Genomic DNA, 26,151 nt, shown 5'->3' with positions numbered 1-26,151 from the left:
GATCTCCTTGCTGTCCAAGGGACTCTCAAGAGTCTTCTCCAGCACCACAGTTCAAAAGCATCAATTGTTAGGCACACAGCCTTCTTTATAGTCCAGCTTTCACATCCATACATGACTATTTTTGTGTATCATTACTAAAAACAAAAATAAACCCTCATGAATTCTTAGAAGTTTAACACACTCTGCTTTATACTAGGCACTCTTCTAGATGCTGAGGGAAGATAGAGGAATGTCAGATAAATAAATAAAACCCATACACTCAGAGTGGACCCAAGAAGAAGAGAAAATAAAATCATAAAAATCAGTATCACTAATATAGTGTGTTTTTCTCTAGTAATAAGAGCTAATGCTTGCAAATTATTATGTACTCTGTGTTAAGAATAATTCTAAGAACCTCTCTTACTTTATATCATTTAATTCCTCTCAACAAACCCATGGTAGGTACTATTTTCAAACGTGATTTACTGATGAGTCATTGAGAGTGTCTATCATTTGCTCAAATGGTGGTAGAGCTGAGGTGAATCCAGTCAGCCAGCAGAGGTTATTAACCACTCCTCGGCCACTGCCTCCCTATCTGCTGTGACGAGCTCTGGCTCTCTGAGGCACAGGAGCCCCAGCGAAAGAGGGACAGTTGGAGTTAGCTTCTCAGCAGATGACCTTGCTGAAGAGGGAAGGTTATGAATTATTTGTGCAGAATTATTTAAATTTATGGCTTTAATGAATAATTTATAAAGGCAAGTTTGAAATTATCTCAGCTACTCTTTATGGTATTTTTTGCAATCCTCAAAACATAGTGATTTTTGTTTCATAGCACATTTTTTCTTTAAATCACCACTTTTACCTCTGAGGACGAATGCTGTCCTTTAGGAGGGAGCCCTGTCTATTTCGTTCATGAATTTATTCCTAGTGCCTGAGAGAGTCTCTAGTACTCAGTAAATATTTACTGTGTTAATTTGTTGATGGCAATGAAGCTAACCATAGATTAAAATCAATAAAACCATGGTAAGCATTAGATACTCATGCCTGGAAAATCCCGTGGACAGAGGAGCCTGGTAGGCTACAGTTCATGGAGTCGTGAAGAATTGGACACGACTGAGTGACTTCACTTTTACTTTTCACTTTCATGCATTGGAGAAGGAAATGGCAACCCACTCCAGTGTTCTTGCCTGGAGAATCCCAGGGACGGGGGAGCTTGGTGGGCTTCTGTCTATGAGGTTGTGCAGAGTCAGACACAACTGAAGCGACTTAGCAGCAGCAGCAATCATTAGGTATCAGACTAGTATTATTTGAGCTTCAAAAATAAGCTCTTGTTTATAGAAATATAAGGCAGCTTATCTGACTTTCCAGGTGGGGCTAGTGGTAAAGAAACGACCTGCGAATGCAGGAGACATAAGAGATGTGGGTTCGATGCCTGGGTTTGGGAGATCCCCTGGAGGAGGGCATGGCAACCCACTCCAGTATTCTTACCTGGAGAATCCCATGGACAGAGGAGCTTGGCAAGCTGCAGTCCGTAGGGTCACACAGAGTTGGACACAACTAAAGCAACTTAGCCCGCAAACAAGGCAGCTATTTAGAATATCACTTTCTTTTCTTTTCCTTTGTTTTCTTTCATCTTCTATCTCTTATCTATGTATGGCATCTGCCATTACCAGAATGAAAAATTGGCGCATGAGCCTTCTGAATGTGCTGCACTGAACTATACCGTGGCTCATGCTCAGTCGTGTCCGACCCTTTGAAACCCCATGGACTGTAGCCCTCCAGGCTCCTCTGCCAAGGGGATTTACAAGGCAGGAGTACTGGAGTGGATTGCCATTCTCTTCTCCTGAACTATCTGTGTTCAAATGATTGAGACACACCTGTTCATCTTCTCTGAGCTGACACACAAAAAATGTAGGTTTTTCAAGGTCAAAAATAATACGTTTAAATATGTAAGTTTATCACAGGGTTAGAGAAAAACATAAATGCAGTCCATTAGTACTGGTAACAAGAAATAGTCTCTGTAATATTCACTCATTTTGTTAAGAAAAATGAACACGTGGGTTAGCCTTGATTACACACACATAAACACACACATACACACACACACAGCAGAAAGGGTTTTTTTCCTTTTTTAAATTACAGATTGAATAAATTAATCCTTAAGGAACTCCCTGTTACTTTTGCAGCTGTTGTACAATGATAATTTTCAAACCTGGAGTTTCTATCCTCTGAAATGCTTGACAGGTCCAGAAATCCCCCAGACAGCCCAACTACTAACCTATCTGGAAACAATATTCATGAAGGGACTCCTTTGCTCTCTGGGTTTTGCCTTCACCAAATAATTACAGAACATCTTTTTAGTGTTACTGCAGGTGTGAATATTCACTGCATTTAGAACTTTTTTTTTTGTCTTGTTATAGTTTACCAGAATCACTGCAGTCATTTCCCTCATCGAGTTAGGATTCTCCAGCGAAACGGAATCAAGGGTGTGTACTAAGAGAGAGACAGTAAAAGGTTTACTTTAGGGAACTGACTCATGTGATTGTGAGGCTAGCAATTCTGAAATCGGCAGAGCAGGCCAACAAGCTGAAACTTCCAGCAGAAGTTGATGTTACAGCCTTGAGTCTGAAGGCAGTCTGTAAACTGAATTCCTTCCTCCTTGGTAAACCTCAGTCTTTTCTCCTAGGGCCTTCAACTGATTGGATGAGATTTGCCCACAATATGGAGGGTAATCTGCCTTAGAGTCCCTTATGTAAATATTAATCACACCTAAAAAATACTTTCACAGTAACCTCAAGACTGATGTTTGAACAAACAACTACCCACAATAACCAAGACAGTTGACTCATAAAATTAACCATCACACTCACCATCCTACTTTTCAGAGGTCAGCATCTCTAAAAGACTGTAGTTTACCCACACACATTTAGGCATCCCCCAACAATCTGTTTGAAAAATCTTGGTCAATAGATTTGCAAAGCAGCTGTATCCAGTTGATAGAAAAATTTCTCAGAATATCCTATCCTGGTTTAGACAATAAGGATGTGTTGGTAGTGTGGTAATAGCTGTCATTTGGGTCATATGCATAATATTAATTCTTTGTCAAGGAAAAATAGATATTGCTGAGAGTGTTAAGACATGGTTGAATTATGGAATTATTACCACTTTCTTGTTTCATGAGAGTGGCTTTTGGTTTAACACCATTTGTTTAGTGTAGTAAGTGAAATAGTTGCCTCCTAATGGTATTCACTGGAGCAGGAAATGGCAACCCACTCTGTTCTTCTTCCCTGGGAAATTCCATGAACAGAGGAGCCTGGGGGGCTACAGTTCATGGGGTCACCAAAGAGTTGGACATGACTTAGCAACTAAACAACAACAGCAATAACAAAGATATTCACATCCTGGTCCCTAGATCTGTGAATTTGTTACCTTAAATGGCAAAAGAAACTCTGGGACCCTATTTCAGAATACTTCCTCTTCCACAAAAAAAAACAAAAAAACTGTTCTGTGGTGATTATTAATCTTTAGTGATACGGGAGCTAAGCTTATAACCAATATGCTCCATTCAAAGACACATTTATCTAATATACTTTAATGCCATATAATTGTATTGCCAGCAGCTACCCCATCAATACCCCCACTTGGACTTTTCCATGACAATGAAACGTTACCTTCTTTAATGAATACCCCTTCTCTTCTAACTCATAAGTTTGTAGCCATAAACCTGAATGTTATCTTAAATCCAACTCTTTCCTTCGGAGCCTGAACAGCCTTTTCTTTTGACTGTCTGATATCTCAGTCCTTGTGCATTTTTACTGCCACCTCTCTAATTCATTTAGGCCATCAATTATTCCTTCTTCTTTCTGAAAAAGCTTCCTAGCAGGTTCCTCTAAAATATTTTACCTTTCTTTCCAGCCATCCTACATGTAGATGCTTCCCTAATCATTCTCATATTTAATTTATATTCTGCCCATCCACTACTTATGACGATATTCCCAAAGCTCTAACCAGCCCCTTTATTGCCCAGACAAATTTCCAAGATTACTTTCCTGCCTTAATTCACTTTTATTATCAAAATTATTTAATATTTTTTAAAGAATAAATCAGGTTCTCAAGACTATAAGAAGTCCTCAAAATATACCAAATGCTCCTAACAAAATCTCACACATTTGTCAGATATGTTGATTTACTACTTGGTAGGACACATTGTTTGGCTTTCTGTGTGAAACCCATACAAAGGATAGTGGGCCACTTTCCATCTGAAAGGCACGAACTGAAGGTAGGGTAACTAGACATTTGATCCCAACCCAGTCTATCTTGGGAGAAGGAAATGGCAACCCACTCCAGCGTTCTTGCCTGGAGAATCCCAGGGACGGCGGAGCCTGGTGGGCTGCCGTCTATGGGGTCGCACAGAGTCAGACACGACTGAAGCGACTTAGCAGCAGCAGCAGCAGCAGCAGCAGCCTATCTTGTTTCCATACTCTTAGTGTTCCAAGTTTCCTGGATCTCTCTAGACTCTTTCTTGGCTTCTTTCTAGGTTCTTGGTCCCTTTGCTGTTCAGAATCAGAAGCAAACATACTGGTAATTTTCAAAAGGTATTTTTCAAATGAACATAGGAACAAAACATGCATATAAATAAAGTTTCTAGAGAGATAACAAACTGCACCAAAGAACTTTAATATCCCACTATTTCCTTTGTTCGCTTAACTCATGGTATCAAGATTCTAGAAATATAATAATCTCAGTAGTAGTATCTTTTGCCTGCAATTCTAAATAGGTTATGTCTACTCTTTCAACAGGATAGGAAGAGTGACGCCTCATATGTTGCATATGTGCTCCTCCAAAGCAATCGGGTTCATAAACCCAGTCATGCTGTCTTATAGATCCATAGAAACAGTAACATTTCATCTGGCTCCAAACCCTATGATGAAAGGAATAGGAATGGAAATCATCACCTTTATTCGACTTTGCAAATATCATCCTTACCGCCTTAGTTGGTATCTGATTAGCATCCAGGGGAAATTACCCTAAAACCATCTGTGGCATGGCCTCTAGCCCAGAAGAGTATCCTAAGTCCTACAATTCTGGCCCCAAACTTATAATTTTATAAAGGAAGAAATAGAGGTCCAGGGAAATGAAAGAACTTTCATAAGTACCACAGGTTTAGTGGCTGAGCTGAAATTAGAAGGCAGATCCCCTGACTTTTTATCTTCTCTGGTGTGTGCTTCATTGTTTTGTCCATCACACATTGAGGGAATAAAGATTTACTATTCCAGATAATGATTTAAGAGGACAGAGGATTACATGCATGCACTTCCAGTTTGCGTATGCATCTTACTTTAAAAAATTTTAAAGCGAACCCTGGGCATATTCCCATTTTATTATTCTTGGAAGCTAGGTTAATCTTTTGAAAGCTTTGGTTTGAGAACTTCAATATAATTATTGGCCATCTTTTATAGGGATTATCTTGAACTGTTCGAAATGGCTCAGCCTAAATAAATATGTGACTTGATTTCTTTACTAGGTTCCAGGTCATCTCTTTATTTCCAAAGCTAATGAAATTGAATTTTTGTTGGAAAATTCCTCTACCAGACATTTAATTCTGTTCCTCTGAAATTACCATTTGAAAGACATTGATTGAAACAACTGAAAACTGAACATTTGTCAGGAAAAAAAGTTAAAAGCAATTTGGCCACACCCTAGTATGAGTTATAGCTTTTTTTTAACTTATACCTTGAAGGAGAAAAAGTGGAAGCAGTGACAGATTTTATTTTCTTGGGCTCCAAAATCACTACTGACAGTACCTGTGGCCATGCAATTAAAAGACTCTTGATCCGTGGAAGGAAAGCTATGACAAACCTAGATTGCTTATTAAAAAGCAAAGTCATCACTTTGCCAAAAAAGGTCCATTTAGTCAAAGCTATGGTTTTTCTGGTAGTCATGTATGGATGTGGAGTGAAAGTTGCTCAGTTGTGTCTGATTCTTTGCAATGCCATGGACTGTATAGTCAGACAGTCGGAATTCTTCAGGCCAGAATACAGGAGTGGGTAACCATTCCGTTCTCCAGGGGATCTTTCCAACCCAGGGATCGAACCCAGGTCTTCCCCACTGCAGGTGGATTCTTTACCAGCTGAGCCACCAGAGAAGCCCAAGAATACTGGAGTAGGTAGCCTATCATTCTGCAGCAGATCTTTCCGACCCAGGAATTGAATCGGGGTCTCTTGCATTGCAGGTGGGTTCTTTACCAGCTGAGCTCCCAGGGAAGCCCATATGTATGTGAGATGGACTATAAAGAAGACTGAGCACTGAAGAATTGATGCTTTTGAGCTGTGATGCTGGAGATGACTCTTGAGAGTCCCTTAGACTACAAGGAGATTAAACCAGTCAATCCTAAAGGAAATCAACCCTGATTATTCATTGGAAGGACTGATGCTGAAGCTCAAGCTCCAATACTCTGGCCTCCTGATGTGAAGAGCCGACTCATTGGAAAATACCCTAATGTTGGGAAAGATTGAAGGCAAAAACGAAAGAGGAGTGGCAGAGGATAAAATGGTTACACAGCATCACCTAAATGGACATGAATTTGAGTGAACTCTGGAAGATAGTGAAGAACAGAAAAGCCTGGCCTGCTGCTGTCCGTGGGGTCACAGAGTTGGACACGACTTAGCAAATGAACAACAATAGAACAAACAAAGAATCTTGATTAAATGAAAATTGCCATGAAATGAAATAGGTGTATATTACAGATTAAGTACACTCTAAAAGTTTTTTTTTTAATATCTTCTTACAGAATCTATTATTTTAATCTAATAGGTGAGATTAACAAACTATTTACAAAACAAATGCTGTGAATTTAAGAAATGATAAGCTTAAGGTCTTTAGGTCTCCTAGGACTTTGGCTTCTGATTAAGATGTACAACAACATAAGAGTCTACTATTCTTACTGTGATAGGAAGAACAAGCAAGATGATCTTCAAAATCATAGTAGCCTTTTAAAATGCAGCAGAAAATGAATGACAAAAGAAATCTGAACAAACTAAGTTCCAGGAAAGAACAAGTCCTTCATGGTAGAAAAGCAACTCATAACTTTCTTCATCCCTTACAGAAGAAAAAGACAATAACTCACTATAGATGAGGAGTAAAGAAAAACCAGCTGAATATTTAGCGAATATTTAATGGCTGTACTTAAGCTAGTGTGACGAATGAAAATCCCGAAGAGCCCCCATTACAGAGTGGGTCTGCATCACCCACTAACTCTTTTGTAGACTGTCTTAAGTGTACAAAGCTACTGGAGGTGGGCAGTAGGTCAAGAAAGACCCTTAAAATACCTGAGGATCACTTGTTCAGTCTCTCAGTTGTGTGAGAGCCCATGGACTGCAACACGCCAGGCTCCTCTGTCCTTCCCTATTTCCCAGAGTTCACTCAAATTCATGTCCATTAAGTCAGAGAAGCTGTCTAACCATCTCATCCTTTACCACTCCCTTCTCCTTTTGCTTTCACTTTTTCCAAGCATCTTTTCCAATGGATCTTTCCAATTGGATCTTTTCCAGTGAATTCTCTCTTTGCGTCTGGTGGCCAGAGTATCGGAGCTTGAGCTTTGGCATCAGTCCTTCCAATGAGTATTCAGGGTTGATTTCCTTTAGGATTGATTGATTGGTTTGATCTCCTTGCAGTCTAAAGGACTTTCAAGAGTATTCTCTAGCATTGCAGTTCAAAAGCATCAATTCTTTGGTGCTCAGCCTTCTTTATGGTCCAACTCTCACATCTCTGCATGACTACTAGAAAAACCATAACTTTGACTATATGGGCCTCTGTCAGCAAAGTGATGTCCTTGTTTTTTAATATGCTGTCTAGGTTTGTCATAACTTTCCTTCCAAGGGGCAAGTGCCTTTTAATTTCATGGCTGCAGTTGCCATCCGTGCTGATTTTGGAATCCAAGAAAATAAAGTCTGTCACTGCTTCCACTTTTTCCCCTTCTATTTGCCATGAAGTGATGGGACTCGATGCTATGACCTTAGTTTTCTGAATGTTGCATTTTAAGCCAGCTTTTTCACTCTCCTCTTTCACCCTCATCAAGAGACTCCTCAGTTCCTCTTTACTTTCTGTCATTACAGTGTTATCATCTGGATATCTGAGGTTGTTGCTATTTCTCCTGGCAATCTTGATTTTAGCTTGTGATTCATCCAGTCTGGCATTTCACATGATGTACTGTACATATATGCTAAATAAATGGGGTGACAATATACAGCATTGACATACTTCTTTTCCAGTTTGGAACCAGTCAGCTTTTCCATGTCTGATTCTCACTGTTGCTTTTTGACTTGTATACAGGTTTCTCAGGAGACAGGTAAGGTGGTCTGGTATTCTCATCTCTAAGAATTTTCTACAGTTTGTTGTGATCTGCACAATCAAAGGCTTTAGCGTGGTCAATGAAGCAGAAGTCAGTGTTTTTCTGGAATTCCCTTGTTTTCTCTGTGATCCAATGAATGTTGGCAGTTTGATCTCTGGTTTCTCTGCCTTTTCTAAGTCCTTCTTGTACATCTGGAAGTTCTCAGTTCTTGGACCACTAGTGGCTGCTGAAGAGCAGGAGTGGGACAGAGTTGCTGAAACAAATTCCATCAAAGCTTTTATTGTATGGAAAGCAGCAGCAAACAGATTCTAAATATGGAGAGTGGTAAAAGTGGAATAATATCCCCTATTTGAGATAGTAAGGAATCTACCTTAACTGGGTATATACAGAGGCTGCACAAAATCTGAGTGAGATATTCTGATGTGAAAACTTCTGGAAGCAGGACTTGAGAGGAAAAAGAACCATCCAGTTACCCAAAGGCTGACAGCCAGTCTGTAGAGCAACAGAGACTTCTTGAGTCTCACCAAAGCTTAGATACTAAGCTGTGCAAGAAAGTTATGGTTCGGCCCTCAAAGTATTTGAAGCCAGTGGTTAACTAAATCTAAGTGAAGTCACAAAAAAATGACCAAGTTCAGCTCATCTACAGATTAGTTTGAGTCAGCTTTCAAGTCTAGTTGTCTGACTGAAGAAAAGGTGTGCCTTTTCCTGGGGTAGATATTATTTACTTTGATTCTTTAGTACATTGTTCAGCACCATATATAAAATTACAAGAAATACAAAGAAGGAATTAAAGGTGACCTGTGGTCAAGAGAAGATAGTCATTAGAGGCAAACATAGAAATGCTTCAGATGTTGAAATGATCAAATAGGAACCTTAACATAATTATGATATGTATGTTATAGAATCTATTGTAAAATGGTACAAATGCATGAAGAGATGGAAATTTCATCAAAGCAATGGAAATTATCATTTAAAAAAGGAAATTCTAGAAACATATAATATCAGAAAATTTTTTGGATATTCAGTTCAGTTCAGTTCAGTTGCTCAGTCGTGTCCGACTCTTTGCGACCCCATGAATCGCAGCACGCCAGGCCTCCCTGTCCATCACCAACTCCTGGAGTTCACTCAGACTCACGTCCATCGAGTCGATGGGCATAACTGTATAAAAAAGAGAAAAGAATCAGTTTACTTGACGACAGTCAAAATAAATTATTCAAACTGAAAAAGATGAAAAATCCAGAGTCTAAGTAAAGCCTTAAAAGAAGAACAAACTCAGCTCATCTCAGTTTTGACTTGAGGTCTATGGGATAATACTACATATCAAGCATATGTGTAACTGAATTCTCAGAGTAAAGACAGAGAATGAACAGAAAAATATTTGAAGAACTAAAGGCTGGGGAATGATCTAAAATTGATGAATGGCATTAAACCATAGATTCAATAATCCCTGTAACCCCTAGCAAAATATATACAGAAATTTTATACCTACCTACCCCAGAGTTAAACTGATAAAAATCAAAGATAAAGAGAAAATCTTAGAAGTAGCTGGGGTAGGTGTTGAGGTGGGGATGTGTGTATTGAGGAAAGACATGCCATATAGGAAAACAATAAGAATTATGCCTGACTTCTCATCAGAAATAGAGAAGAAGAGAATGGAATGCAAGAAGATATACTATATGATTCCACTTGTGTAAAATATCAGATGAAATAAAACTCATCTGTTTTGATTAGAATTAGACAGAAGTTGCCTCTGAAGTGGAGAATTGACTTGAATGAAGCAGAAGGGAACTTGCGATGGTGATTAAAGTTTCTCCAGCTTATTTTGGGTGGTAGTTACGTTCAGTTCAGTTCAGTCGCTCAGTCGTGTCCGACTCTTTGTGACCCCATGAATCACAGCACGCCAGGCCTCCCTGTCCATCACCGACTCCCGGAGTTCACTCAGACTCACGTCCATCGAGTCAGTGATGCCATCCAACCATCTCATCCTCGGTCATCCCCTTCTCCTCCTGCCCCCAATCTCTCCCAGCATCAGACTTTTGCAATGAGTCAACTCTTCGCATGAGGTGGCTAAGTTACTGGAGTTTCAGCTTTAGCATCATTCCTTCCAAAGAAATCCCAGGGCTGATCTCCTTCAGAATGGACTGGTTGAATCTCCTTGCAGTCCAAGGGACTCTCAAGAGTCTTCTCCAACACCACAGTTCAAAAGCATCAATTCTTTGGCACTCAGCCTTCTTCAAGGTCCAATCTCACATCCATACATGACTGCTGGAAAAATGAGTGAACCCCGGGAGATGGTGATGGGCAGGGAGGCCTGGCATGCTGCGATTCATGGGGTCGCAAAGAGTCGGACACGACTGAGCGACTGAGCTGAACTAAACTGAACTGACTAAACGGACCTTAGTCGGCAAAGTAATGTCTCTGCTTTTGAATATACTATCTAGGTTGGTCATAACTTTCCTTCCAAGGAGTAAGCGTCTTTTAATTTCATGGCTGCAATCACCATCTGCAGTGATTTTGGAGCCAAAAAAAAATAAAGTCTGACACTGTTTCCCCATCTATTTCCCATGAAGTGATGGGACTGGATGCCATGATCTTCGTTTTCTGAATGTTGAACTTTAAGCCAACTTTTTCACTCTCCTGTTTCACTTTCATCAAGAGGCTTTTTAGTTCCTCTTCACTTTCTGCCATAAGGGTGGTGTCATTTGCATATCTGAGGTTATTGATATTTCTCCCAGCAATCTTGATTCCAGCCTGTGCTTCCTCCAGTCCAGCGTTTCTCATGATGTACTCTGCATATAAGTTAAATAAGCAGGGTGACAATATACAGCCTTGACCTACTCCTTTTCCTATTTGGAACCAGTCTGTTGTTCCATGTCCAGTTCTAACTGTTGCTTCCTGACCTGCATACAAATTGCTCAAGAGGAAGGTCAGGTGGTCTGGTATTCCCATCTCTCTCAGAATTTTCCACAGTTTCTTGTGATCCACACAGTCAAAGGCTTTGGCATAGTCAATAAAGCAGAAATAGATGTTTCTCTGGAACTCTCTTGCTTTTTCCATGATCCAGTGGATGTTGGCAATTTGATCTCTGGTTCCTCTGCCTTTTCTAAAACCAGCTTGAACATCAGGAAGTTCACGGTTCATGTATTTGGTTCCTCTGCCTTTTCTAAAACCAGCTTGAACATCAGGAAGTTCACGGTTCACATATTGCTGAAGTCTGGCTTGGAGAATTTTGAGCACTACTTTACTAATGTGTGAGATGAGTGCAATTGTGTAGTAGTTTGAGCATTCTTTGGCATTGCCTTTCTTTGGGATTGGAATGAAAACTGACCTCTTCCAGTCCTGTGACCACTGCTGAGTTTTCCGAATTTGCTGGCGTATTGAGTGCAGCACTTTCATAGCATTATCTTTCAGGATTTGAAATAGCTCAACAGGAATTCCATCACCTCCACTAGCTTTGATCATGGTGATGCTTTCTAAGGCCCGCTTGACTTCACATTCCAGGATGTCTGGCTCTAGATGAGTGATCACACCATCGTTATTATCCATGTCGTGAAGATTTTTTTTTGTACAGTTCTTCCATGTGTTCTTGCCACCTCTTCTTAATATCTTCTGCTTCTGTTAGGTCCATACCATTTCTGTCCTTTATCGAGCCCATCTTTGCATGAAATGTTCCCTTGGTATCTCTAATTTTCTTGAAGAGATCTCTAGTCTTTCCCATTCTGTTGTTTTCCTCTATTTCTTTGCATTGATCACCGAAGAAGGCTTTCTTATCTCTTCTTGCTCTTCTTTGGAACTCTGCATTCAGATGCTTATATCTTTCCTTTTCTCCTTTGCTTTTCAATTCTCTTCTTTCCACAACTATTTGTAAGGCCTCCCCAGACAGCCATTTTGCTTTTTTGCATTTCTTTTCCATGGAGATCGTCTTGATCCCTGTCTCCTGTACAGTGTCACGAACCTCATTCCATAGTTCATCAGGCACTCTATCTATCAGATCTAGGCCCTTAAATCTATTTCTCACTTCCACTGTATAATCATAAGGGATTTGATTTAGGTCATACCTGAATGGTCTAGCAGTTTTCCCTACTTTCTTCAATTTGAGTCTGAATGTGGCAATAAGGAGCTTATGATCTGAGCCACAGTCAGCTCCTGGTCTTGTTTTTGTTGACTGTATAGAGCTTCTCCATCTGTGGCTGCAAAAAATATAATCAATCTGATTTCGGTGTTGACCGTCTGGTGATGTCCATGTGTAGAGTCTTCCCTTGTGTTGTTGGAAGAGGGTGTTTGCTATGACCAGTGCATTTTCTTGGCAAAACTCTGTTCTTTGCCCTGCTTCATTCCACATTCCAAGGCCAAATTTGCCTGTTACTCCAGGTGTTTCTTGACTTCCTACTTTTACATTCCAGTTCCCTATAATGAAAAAGACATCTTTTTGGGGTGTTAGTTCTAAAAGATCTTGTAGGTCTTCATAGAATCGTTCAGCTTCAGCTTCTTCAGCGTTACTGGTTGAGGCATAGACTTGTCAACTCTCCTGAAACTCGTGATCAGTGAAATTACACTTCTATAATTTTTCAAAAGCAATCAAAACATAAATATTCAGAAGCAAAAACATTAGTAATCATGTGGTCTAGAATAAAATTAAGCACTGAAGAGCAAGGGATAGATTGCAATAATCTCCTGAGTCACTGATACATTCTTTGATCAGCACTCATTCTCTGACGGCTGCTCAGGTGGCTCAGTAATAAAGAATCCACCTACCAATGTAGGTGACCTGAGAGACACAGGTTCAATCCCTGGGTTGGGAAAATCCCCTGGAGTAGGAAATGGCAACCCACTCCAGTAGTCTTGACTGGAGAACCCCGTGGACAGAGGAGCCTGGTGGGCTACAGTCTATGGGGCCACAAAGAGTCGGACATAACTTAGCAACTGACCATGCATGTGCGCGTTCTCTGCACTGAGTGAATGCCCAGGAGAGAGGATAGGCTCACCCAACAAGGTTTGTTGGTTTGTTTAAGATAAAGAACTTTCTTATCTTACACTGTTACAAATGTGCTTGTATGGTACACAGAGCAATTCATTCTTGTCTCAAATTCTTATACTAATCAAATCAAGGTAATATATAAAAAGTATGATTTTATAAAAAGCATGATACCAGAAAACCCAAACTATTTCTTAGCATAATTATACCTTTATTGACATGAATACCTTTATTCATATATAAATATAATATGTATACTAATATATTAATATAAACACATACATTAAGTGTATTTAACTTAATGTCCTGAAAAATAATGCTAGAGGCCATGATCTAATTTGTATTAAAACAACTAATATTACTCCTAAAAAACATTTTAATTCTTTGAAATGTCAACTCTGCTATATATTAATTTAAAAAAAACAAAAATTAGAAATTTTCTAATTATTGGTCATGTACCTTAGCAAGCTGAGCATTTCTTACATGATGAAACTAAGCAGCAGAAATAACCCCATCGAAGACCATGAAAGGGATGGCTGTAATGATCACATTGGGGCAGGTTTCAAACAGATCCACCATTTAAAAAGTGGAGTCAGTCTCTTAGAATGATAACTAGTTGGAATTGTGAAAAGAATTTGTGATCATAAGACTGGGGCAAAGGTGAGTTAGGACAAGGCAGCTTTAAACCATTTGATGCAAAAGAGAGAAAGAAAAGGAAACTAAGACTCTTGTGGGCACTTTTTAGAATATGTTGTCATTTAATTACGTCAATAGCCCTACAAACTTGGATGCTGAAATACTGAGATGCTGAAATACAGCTAGGTTCAAATACTGAATGGCTTGCTGAAACTTCACGCAGTGAACATATGGCAAAGCCAGCTCATTCTAAGCCCGCACTTTCTTTCTTTTTTTTTTTTTTTAGTTTTTTTATTTTTTAAATTTTAAAATCTTTAATTCTTACATGCATTCCCAAAGATGAACCCCCCTCCCACCTCCCTCCCCATAACATCTCTCTGGGTCATCCCCATGCACCAGCCCCAAGCATGCTGCATCCTGCGTCAGACATAGACTGGCGATTCAATTCTTACATGATAGTATACATGTTAGAATGTCATTCTCCCAAATCATCCCACCCTCTCCCTCTCCCTCTGAGTCCAAAAGTCCGTTATACACATCTGTGTCTCTTTCCCTGTCTTGCATACGGGGTCGTCATTGCCATCTTCCTAAATTCCATATATATGGGTTAGTATACTGTATTGGTGTTTTTCTTTCTGGCTTACTTCACTCTGTATAATCGTAAGCCCGCACTTTCATAATGATCGTATTCTGTATAGCCCAAGGGATATGAAGATCAGGTAATTTAGAGGAAATACATTTCATTTCACCTCAACAGAAGTAAAAATGTCTAATGATCAGTGTTGTCTAATCAAGAAACAGGTGCCTTAGAAAGTAAAAAACACTCGATCATTAGGGCTATGCATGCAGTACGTGGAAGATCATCTCTTAGAGACTGCAGGAAGGCAATTCTCTTACTGGGTAGGAAACCGGAAAGATGACTTCCAAAGCTTTTTCATGTCTATAACTTCACAAAGCCTTCTAGTAGGTTAGTGGGTTTTCGGCTACAACTAAAAATGAAATAAAGAAATGGAAAATAAAGGAACCAGACTACAAGCCTGTAGTCCCGTTTAGAATATGCAGCATAATCTTAAATCAGCAGAACTTCTTCTTTTTATGTGCCAGAAAGCATGGTTCAGAATATCAAAACTGTCAAGAAATGAGCCTTGAAAAACCATGTACACTTGGTCACTGTCCTTTTTATTCTTCCTGGTGTAGAAAAAGAGAGATTCTTAATAAAGTTTATCGTAGTTGTTTCTAACACTGTATCATCTTAAACTTGAGAAATTTACAAACAGATTAAAAGGTGAATGTATTTGTATACTGATTAAACACTTATTTAATGAAAATAATATTTTGTGCTGCAATAACTGTGATTCAAAAGTATACCAGAATAGCAATGTGCAGGAACAATGCATAAGGCTTTGACTGGCAAGTGATGATGGTATAAGAGAAGAAGATGACCAAGGGCATGTAAAAATCTGACATAATGCAAATATTTTTCTTTAAAAACTTTGGTTTAATTATAGCAGAAAATTATTTTATAGCTTATTTAAATAAAAATAAATAGAAAATTGCATCTTAACTCCTTTTTAAGAAAATACATTATTTTTAGTTTGAAAACTGCTACCTACCTTGAACAGTTTCAGCTATTATAAGCTCATCTTTATAAAATATTTGATAATTTTTTATTCACTGCACACCATATAAGAAGGGATCAGTGCTTTTGTCATTGAAATTCAATCATAGATCTACCTATAGCCATTTAGTTCTAATGCATTTTGAAGGATAAAATATTTCCTTACCAGAAGTCTTTAACATGTCCTAAAGGTTTTTGTTTTGTTGTGTTTCCTGGTTAAACATACAAACCAAAAAACTAAATATTTTATTTAGCCCTCAAACACCCACACACCCAAGTGAACTGAAAGCACCAAGTTTAGATCCCCTCTCTCTTCCTTTTTTTTTTTTTTTGTCTACAAAATGGCAAAGAGATAAATGAGGCCAGATTCATAATTTTCCAAAACATTATGAGGTGGCTGTTTTCACTGCTTCAGAATTTTGCTGAAAGATAATTAACTTCTGCTTTGATGGTTTTGTTTCTGTTACTATAAATCTTCACATCGCTTGCTTCTAATAATGCCACAGCTATTAAAGTGAGGTGATGTGTAATTTCTATGACATAGTTTTTCTAGCAAAGTGTGAAAGTATAGAATAATAATAAACCATCACTCATCAGTTTGTGTTTGTGTGTGTGTTATCATTGGGGTAGCAGTTTGCATTCATCATTTTATAGTTATACATAATTAATACATGTCTTCTAACTAATAGTTAATATGTAATTAGGAAATTCAAACTCCAAAACATTGACATGAAACCTGTAAATTCCTAATGGAAAATTCCACATGGAAGATTTTTATAAAAGTGCCTACCGGTATTTGCTATTGCAGTTACTTTTTGAAAGAAAAAACTCAGGCAGAAATCTAACATAACCCCTCCTGGAATTTCATGTTCATTTCAACTTCAAACAAAAACAAAGTAGGCATGGAAGTAGAAAACACAAAAAAAGATCTTATAGAGGAATTTATTTGTTATTTAAGTATTTGATTAATACTGAAATGCATTGAAAAGGAGTTTTTACAAGGTAATGTTTTTGTTTTGTTCTACATTTGAGATTGATATGCCTTTCTATATTAAACTTACGCACAAGCAAGGGAGAAGCACTAATGCTTGTGAGAATATTGATGTTTGCTTGATTTAAGATGAGGAACAGAAAGGGAAGAGTCTACACTGCTAAACCATTGATGGTTTCTTATTTGCAAAATCACTCTAAAAGTCAGCAAAGCTTTGTGGGAATTATTTTTAAGAATAGATTGTGCTCGACTTTCTCTTATATGGTTCCAAATGTGATGAAAAAAAATTATTCTGTTTTGCTTATTTCAGATTCTTATTTCAAAGAACTTCCAACTCTTCTCCACTGTGCAGCAAAATTTGGGTTAAAGAACTTGGCTGTTCATTTGCTTCAATGTTCAGGAGCAACCAGGGCATCTAAGATAAAAAATTTGGAAGGTTCAGATCCAGCACATATTGCTGAGAGGCATGGTCACAAAGAACTCAAGAAAATCTTTGAAGACTTTTCAGTAAGTTGTTTTTTTTCCATTTTATCTCAAAAACTGTTTTTATAAAATTAGTGTGTGTTTGTACATGTACATTGCTCTTTTAACAGTGATGCTACTATACGGCTGGTTTGTAGTGTCTGTTGGTTCTGAGTCATTGGTTGTCTTAAGTGTTTTGCAAGATTAGTCCATTTGTTTTAATATTGCCATGAACCAGCTCTGATTCCATACTCCCACCCCTAAATAACCCTTTTTGAAACTTACCTGGCCTTTCTGGCTTCCAAATAAGCTGTTCAGTATTGGAAAGGAGTTGATACAAAGGAAATGAAGACCCATTATCTTTAGTCTTTTGTTCAAAAGTCTTAAGTAAGACATTATTAGGCCCATGAAATGAGATAAGTATTCATTAGGTTAAAGGAATACATTTTGATAACCATTTAAAAAGTCTATCCAATAAAAAGCTAACTCATGTTGCTTAAGTTTCTTTCTGGTATGTGACTCCTTTTCTCTCTCTGTTAAGTCCCAGTTGCTTTTTGTATAACTTGAGCTTGAAGCCCTAAATTTTAGAACACCCTTTGAAGGATATTAGCTTTGTAAGAATGACAGCAAGGGACAATTCTTTTTGCAATTTTTTAATTTTTATTTTTTAATGGGAGGAAAATTGCTTTACAAAGTGTTGTGTTGGTTTATGCCGTCCAGCAATGCGAATCACCACAGTTTTACATATATCACCTCCCTCTTGAGCCTCCCTCCCCCCACTCCAGCCTACCCCTCTGGATCATCACAGACCTCCAGGCTGGGCCCCCTGTGTTATACAGCAGCTTCCCACCAGCTATCTGTTTTACACCTGATGGCGCATACATGTCTATGCTACTTTCTTTGTTTACAAGGGACAATTTTGAAGGAGAGGATAATACCTTAGTACATAAAACACACTTTGTGTTTCCATAGTCAAATTTAGAAAAGCAGTTATTTTCTGTTTGTAACAAAGGTGTGCACATTTTGCTTGAGAAAATGAATTATAATACTTCTGATGGCTCTTAGGAAATATAGTAGTCAATTACCATGTTGGTGAATATGTCAAAATTTGTCTTTGGTTTCTCAAAAGATAAATAATTTTATTGCCAGTGAACAGTTAATAGAGAACATTGAAATGCTTCTGGTCATTTTAGCATATATTCTGATTATTAGATTAAGTCACTCTAATGTTGGACTAATGAAAATCATCAGTATTTCTTATTTCCAGAGGACAAAATGATAACCAATCTAACTTTTTTCCCCACTTTTAAGAATAGCAAATGGTCATTGGAGAGTATTGGTATCACCTACTATCTGGATTTATAATAAGATATCTTTTGCTTGTGAAATAATACAGAAATTAATACAAAAATATATACAGAAATTAATAAACTACTTTTTAATCTTATATGTCCTTCAAATGAGTAATAAGCATAACTTTTACTCCTGGAAAGGTTTTATATAGTGATTGTCACATATCTGGTGAGTAGTTATTTTAGTCATTATCCACTGTGTATAGTCATTGACCAATGCAACATGCCAGGTAAGTCAATGAATCAATTCAGTTCAACCTTGTACATTGACACACGGTACTGTTGTTCATTACATCCTGGGTACTCAATTCTACACAACTTTATTCTCAAAATTCTAACCACTGTTGGACTTAAAATTCCTCTTGAAAGTTTTCAACATCCAGGGTTACTTTCTAAGTTAAATTGACTTTCAAAGGGTTATGCATCCACTCCTGGTTCTCCAGTGAGGACTCAGCTTTAACAGATGCAGCCCCGTGCACACTACATATACTTCATAAATAATATGGCACTAAATAATAATAACAGTAGGTATGAAAGCTAGTTTGAGGGTAGGATTCAGTGGATGTGGAAAATGAATTTTCTCTCTTACATCCTCTGGGTATTTATACCTTTGCTTCTGCAATAATAGCATTGATATTTTATTGATATCATTGTCTTTAGGTGACTTAGTATTTACTCTTTCACTGTGGCTGCATTATTCAGGGTTATACTTGATAATTATTCTATTAAATTGGACAAACTCTTTTTTGTATTCTGTCTTTTTGTTAGTAGTTTGCATTTTGCCAGTATGTCTATAGTAGACATTGCCATTATAGCTAGGATGGAGCAATTATTTTTCAAATGTATGTTTTGCTGTTACTACAGCTGAAGGAAGTGCCTGTAGTTGTTGTAAGGGACAGCATTTTTCTAAGCACATTTTATGGCTATGAATAGTTTTAGGTACAGTAATTTTGCAAGATAGCAAAGGTTCTTTTGTAAATGTGTGGTTAAGGAAATAGGAATGTATGAATTAGCTTGTGACATGCATGGTAAAGGGTGTTTCTTATTGATTTTTTTTCCTAATATTCTTCTGATGACCAGTTTTATTTAAAATAAATCCAATAATCTTATCTGCTTGTTGAAAGTATGTCAGATAAACGCATGATGAAATTTTATACTGTAAGTTATAATAGCCATGTCTTTTTAGGAGTATATCTAAACTTAATAGAGAAAATGTGCAATCTATTTGCATTGCTAAAATGCTTTATTGTTTCTTTCATAATATTTATACAGCTTTAATATTATAATCACATTCTGATAGATCTCAGAGTTGTCACATATGCATTCAAATGTTCCATGTGCTATTTTTCAGAATTGTTTAAAGAAATAGCTGTTCTTTCAGTTTGAGGTTTATAATCCACCAATTGACCATACTTCTGCACTGCAGAAATATATATTTTTAAATTCAAACATACCCCCAACTGAATTACTGATTTCTTCGATTGTTCCTAATCCTCCATCAGTGAAACACTGTTCATTTTAGAATCTCAGAGGGTATTACAACACAGTGAGTTTGGTCATGACTGAATAAAATTGGAAGAAGAAAAAGCCAATCATGATTTTTTAAAATCAAGGAAAAAAAAAAAGAGACTCCTTAGCAAACATTCATAAACAAAGAAGTGCCATCCATATCTTAGTGTTAACTAGATGAAGAAGAAGGAAGGAGGAAGCAGAGAAGGGGCCTCAGATCACTTTCCTGACATTTCTTCATGTCACTTTTTACTTTGAAAGGTTAATAATTTATACACAATCTATGAGCAGAGCCTTTCATTATTAACAGGTAGCTTAAAGAATCCTCCTGCTAATGCAGGAAATGCAGGTTTGATCCCTGGGTTGGGAAGATCCCCTGGAGACAGAAAGAGCAACCCTCTCCAGTATTTTTGCCTAGGAAATCCCATGGACAGAGGAGTCTGGCAGGGGATAGTGCTTGGGGATCACAAAAAGAGTCGGACACGACTTAGCAACTAAAGAACAACTATGTGAGACTTGGCACTTCATGCTTTGCTAGTTATCTAATTAACACCTACACTTGTTTTATGCTTGCAGTACTATTTTAGGTAAGAACCATAGATTTCTATAACTTATAAAGTCTTTTAAATAAACTACTCAATTTTCAGTTTCTAACAATGCCTTCTGAGATAATTAATGTGAAAAGTGGATGGACAGAGGTAAATGATTAGTATTTAAATCCACAATTGAGTGTGAACCACAGTTTGCTTCAAAGGACTCGAGAAAATCTAACTATTTCAGATATCAAGTAGCAATCCTGACAACTAATTCCATCCTCTAAAAACTTATCTTTTAAGTAAAAAATAACAGAAAATTTGAAACTAAACTGAAACTTGGCTACAGATTGTGAGATACTTTGTGATTTCAGAGAAAGTGCACAGCAAAAATTAGAATATGTTTTAAGCAAAATAAGTGATACTTCTTTGTGTTATCCTCAGTAGGTTACCCTATTTATCCCCATCAGTTTAAACATTTTACAGCATGATTACATCATGTATAAATAGAGAAATATATCCTCCTCTGTGGGTTTGCTGTAGAATCGGAAAGCCAACAGACATTTGTTGTTGTTCATTTGCTAAGTCATGTCCAACTCTTTGCAACCCCATGGACTGCAGCACCCCAGGCTTCCCTGTCCTTCACTATCTCCCAGAGTTTGCTCAAACTCATGTCCATTGAGTCGATGATACCATCTAACCTCTGTCACCCTCTTCTCCTCATGCCCCCAATCTTTCCCAGCACCAGGTTCTTTTCTAATGAGTTGGCTCTTCACATCAGGTAGCCAAAGTTTTCGAACTTCAACTTCAGCATCAATCCTTCCAATGTATATTCAAGGTTGATTTCTTTTAGGATTGACTGGTTTGATCTCCTTGCTGTCCAAGGAACTCTCAAGAGTCTTCTCTAGCACCACAACCTGAAAGCATCAATTCTTCAGTGCTCAGCCTTCTTTATGGTTCAACTCTCACATCTGTACAGTATTCAGATAGTATCTTTTTTCTCCTCCACAGTGTTCAGTCATATAGTTTGGTGCATATATAAATAAGATCTTAATGATACATCATGTTCATGAAAATTTCAGAAATAGAAAATCCGTTTTCCTTGTAGTTTCTCCAGTAGACTTTTCAAGAAGACTCCTAACTGAATGTTTCTCTTGCTTACCTCTGTGATGGGATTCTTGTGACATCCTCCTCTCACTGACATAGCCTGACACTGTTATTTACACCTGTGGACAGTGGACTAGTGTGGGCTAGTGTGTCTGTTTGTGTGTGCACTTGCTCCAGAAAGAGAGAGAGATGAAGATTGATTCTGTTGCCCTCTAGTGTCTGCCTGATAGACAGTGACTCTGATCCTTTTCAAATGGTCAAGGGTTTGGAATGAAAGTACGAAGAGGTAAATTTTGAAGTACCTGAAGTATCCATCCCTAATATAGCACAATGATTGACTGACTGGTGTAGGAAGGTAGGTTTTATGCTTAGCCCAGTGAACATTCATTCCTTTTGGCCCATTATTTCTCTCAATCTTGGCTTTGCTTCTTTGATATCTTATATACTGTTTTGTTCTCTAGTGGATTATTACATATAATTTAGAACACACTGCTGCTGCTGCTGCTAATTCCCTCTAAATGGCAGCATATCCTGCTCTACTTATATAATTTTTCTTCCTTATAAGTCTAGAAGTTGATGAGGGGAATGGACTCCTCTCTCCTACCAACATCAGCTGCTCAACACGTATTTATTCATTGATGGGAAAAAAAAAAGCAAGTATCAAATTTAAGGACTTGTTTGATATCACTGACCAATATCAATATCCAATATCCTTAACTGGATCCCATGTTTTTAAAAATACGTTGCTCATATTCTTTCTATATTCAGGATTTTTTTCAAGTTTAGGTTTAGAGTATTCATAGACAAATAACATAGCTGCTATCTTCAGCATTTATTTTTAATAGGCCAGCCTGCAGTGAATTTTAGAATTTTGGCCTTTGTTCAATATTGATGTTCTGTTAGAACTGAAGAAGGTGGAACAAGTCACATAACTGCACTTGACTGCATGCATTACAAATTCATGTCTCAGTTATGCTTTTGGAGGTACTTAGCAATCTCTTTTCTAAAATCGCATTTAATGCACCACAGTGGTGCATTACAGATTTTTATTCTTCCCTAAGTCCTCAAACTCAGTTTTGATGCCCTAACTGTGCAGTTCTAAACATCCTATTAAACTCCCTCAACTCCTTCGTCTTCTTTGTCAAATTTTTATCTTTTTTCTAGTCCTATGGTCTTGGGATTCAGCCAGGTTCAATTTGAATCCTAACCTCATCAAATACCACATTTCCATCCTTGGACAACCTCTTTGTTTTCTCTCAGCTTCAGTTTCTTTATCTGCAAATAGAAAAGATAATTCCTTACAGGGTATTTAGGACTGGATGACATTAATGTGAACACATTTAAGGTATAGTAGATCCGCAGTACATGATATTGCATTCACTTTATTTTCTTTTGATTTATTGTTATTCATATCAACTTGAGACCTCACCATCAATCATAACCTCTCTTCATCGTTAATCTCTCCCATTATGTTGGCTCTTCCCTAAACAAACATGTTTGAATACACACACATTCCCATCAGCCCTGCTTTCTCTTTGAACCCTTTTTTTAGGTCCAAGAACTAACTGAAAGAATGCCTTTTCATTTCACTTATTTCTTTCCTCCTAACAACCCAAGCTTTGCATTCAGCCCAGTACCAAAGCTGCTCTGTCAAAGGCCGTGAGTAATCTACCATAGATCAGATCCATTGGATTGCTCTCAAACTTTGGCACTGGATTCCCTGACCCTATCTTTTTTCTAAATCTCCACTGATCCTTTCCAACTTCCTTCTCTTACCCCATCAGCTGTGGTCCTTTCTACACAGTCTTCTCTCATGATTGATAGTCATTGTCTTTAGCCTGGACCTTCCTCCTGAATTAAGGTTCCAATTTTAGTTTTCAAACTGAATGTATACACATAGATATGTTACAGGCCTCTAGATCTCAACACACCCAAATGTTCCTTTTCTTTCATCCTGGCAAATGGCATAATTATCTGCAATATTGATTTGGTGAAAATTTGAAAGTCATTTTCAACTCCTAATTAGATAGTCACAAATGCATATACTATTTTCCATTTTTCAGATAAGGAAATAGATTTGTAGAGATGATGTACCTTGTCCCGAAGTCACTCTGCTAAAAATATGTCTGATGTAACCCTGAACCCATTCAGAGCCTCCCTCTTCCTCACACTACCCTGATTCAGCTATCAATTTGGTTAACTTAACAGTTGCACTTACACGTCATCTATCACATCTGTTCCTTCCTTTTCATTCTCTCTGTGGCTCTCTTGGTTTATACCTTATCTCCCTTTGGATCAGCTGTGCTGAAAAAGCCCCCAGGGAGGTCTTCCTTCTCAATTTTGGCCTCAGATCATGCCATGTCAGGCTGCACGCTGAGGACCCACCATGGCTTAGCCCAGCTCACTATTGTAGACATATCTTTAATTGTGCATACTCCTCAGACACCAAAGTCCATTTGTCCTTCCTTCATTTAATTATTAAAAGTTATTCCCTTCACCTAAACATTCCTTCCTCCTAAATAAAATATCCTGATCTCCTAACCATGCCAAAATCTCAATTCAAACCACCTATTCCAGGAAACTTTCATGAAAAATGGCTGTAGGTATCTACCTCCCCTATTATACACTCAATTTCCATCACAAACTTTAGCCTAATTTAGGAATATTATGTGCTAGAGGCTTAGGGCCTGTGCTCAAGAGCTCCCTAAATACTGGCTCTGCTGCTTTCCAGCCGTGTGCCCTGACTAAGGGTTTCCCAGGTGTTCAGTGATGAAGAATCTGCCTGCCAAGGGAGGAGACACGGGTTGGATCCCTGGGTCTGGAAGATCCCTTGGAGTAGGAAATACAACCCAGTCCAGGATTGTTGCCTGGGAAATCTCATGGACAGAGGAGCCTGCTGGGCTACAGTCCATGGGTTCGCAGTGGGTCAGACACAAGTCTCACGAGCCATACACACACCGCACATGCCCTAAGTAAATCATTTCATCTCTCCTTGCTTAGGTTTCCTCATTTCTGAAATGGAGATAAACACCTGTTTTGGTACCATTGTTATGATAAACATAAGTACATATGAAACATACACTGGATACCTGATACATAATAAGCACTCTATAGAACTTGTCTGTAATTATGTATTATTTGTCCACTATTCCGTTTCTGAGAACCCATTCCTCCATGGGACTTTTTATAGTTTGAAGTAACCACTGGTGAATAGCTATTTATTTGTGTTTTCTTGTTGCTTTTTATGTCTGTCTCTCCAATAGATTATGGATTCCATGAGGGCAAGATAGTTTTACCTCTTTACCACAGTTCTTTAATATCTAACTAACACAATTTTTGGCAAACACTATGTGTTCACTGCATAAGCATTGAATGAATTAATCAAGTAGTGTTGATTACATTAACTTTTCAGTTCCTGGAGGCAAGTGTCATGCTCTGTTTATTCCATATTCCCCATAGCATCTAGCCTAATGTCTTCCAGGTTGTAGATAATAAATATTTATTGATTAATAATAATAATTGCTCTCATCCTAAAGAAAAAAATTGTGTTATTTGGATGTTTGTCCAAGATGAGAAATAAATATTTTCTTATAGTTCTTTATGAGAAGAGACTATGGGGAAGTAGAATTTGGATACAAAAAACATTAAACCAGAAAAAATTCTTGTAGTTTCCAGAAACTTACCATTAGTAAAAGATACATTTAAAGCTGTTCATTATTACAGTGGAGAAGGAAATGGCAGCCCACTCCAGTACTCTTGCCTAGAAAATCCCAGGGATGGAGGAGACTGATGGGCTGCCATCTATGGGGTCGCACGGAGTGGGACACGACTGAAGCAACTTAGCAACAGCAGCAGCAGCAGCAGCAGCATTATTACAGTGCCAAGTGGTTTTAATCTTGGCAAATATTCCAGTGTTTTAGTGTCAATACCCACACTTAATCTTCTTGAATCTCTCTTCAAATCCTCCACAAACAACTTTTATCCTTTAAGAACTAGATTCAGGCCAACACAATACATTAAAACTTTATCCACCATATTTATCATTATTTATCTAAACATCTAGAGATATTTTGTGATTTTATTTTTATACTGTTCTTACTAAAATGTATTTTCTTAGAAATAGATATGCCAGTTTTCTAATTTGTAAAATATCTGTCGTAGCAACAGTAGGCATTTACATGGCAAGGACTATGATAAATTATGCAATAAATTTATCATGATAAATTATATGCTTCTTATTTTATTGCAAATGACAGGACAAGGAAAGAGATAATGTACTTCTCTTGTGAGTATCAGAGAACTAAACAGTTCCATTTTATGTTTATTATTGTCTATTCAATAAGTGTGTAGTTAATGAACAATTACTAAGCATGAGGATAACATTATCAACATAACAGAATAATATTATTTTCAGAAAAAAATTGCATTTTTTGACCAGTAGCATAATTGTTGAGGATTCCCCGGTTGCAAGATCAGAATGGAGGTAATTTTTACTTTTCTTGATTGGGAACATTCACCATGAAATTGTAAATTGGCTGTTCATATGAAGTGTACTGATTTAAGTAAGTTGCTTGAGATTAGTGGCCTTTTTCCTATAATGTATCCTGAAATGTGACTCAGCTCAAGCTCATTCTTTTTG

At 37.7% G+C, this 26,151-nt stretch overlaps 1 protein-coding gene across 4 annotated transcripts in view; it reads left to right on the top strand.

Annotated features, from left to right (window-relative positions):
* The window catches only part of BANK1 (B cell scaffold protein with ankyrin repeats 1), a 340,384-nt gene that overhangs the window by 128,593 nt on the left and 185,640 nt on the right, over nucleotides 1-26,151 (top strand). For all 4 annotated transcript variants that reach the window (XM_069593619.1, XM_069593616.1, XM_069593618.1 and 1 more), the window contains exon 7: nucleotides 16,860-17,056. In XM_069593619.1, the coding sequence (XP_069449720.1) occupies nucleotides 16,860-17,056 (197 nt within the window). The remainder of the gene's footprint in view (nucleotides 1-16,859; nucleotides 17,057-26,151) is intronic.

The sequence above is a fragment of the Ovis canadensis genome, chromosome 6, assembly GCF_042477335.2.
Source record: "Ovis canadensis isolate MfBH-ARS-UI-01 breed Bighorn chromosome 6, ARS-UI_OviCan_v2, whole genome shotgun sequence".
Lineage (NCBI taxonomy): Eukaryota > Metazoa > Chordata > Mammalia > Artiodactyla > Bovidae > Ovis > Ovis canadensis.
Note: the sequence above shows the minus strand (reverse complement) of the source record. Positions and strands in the feature narration are given on the sequence as shown.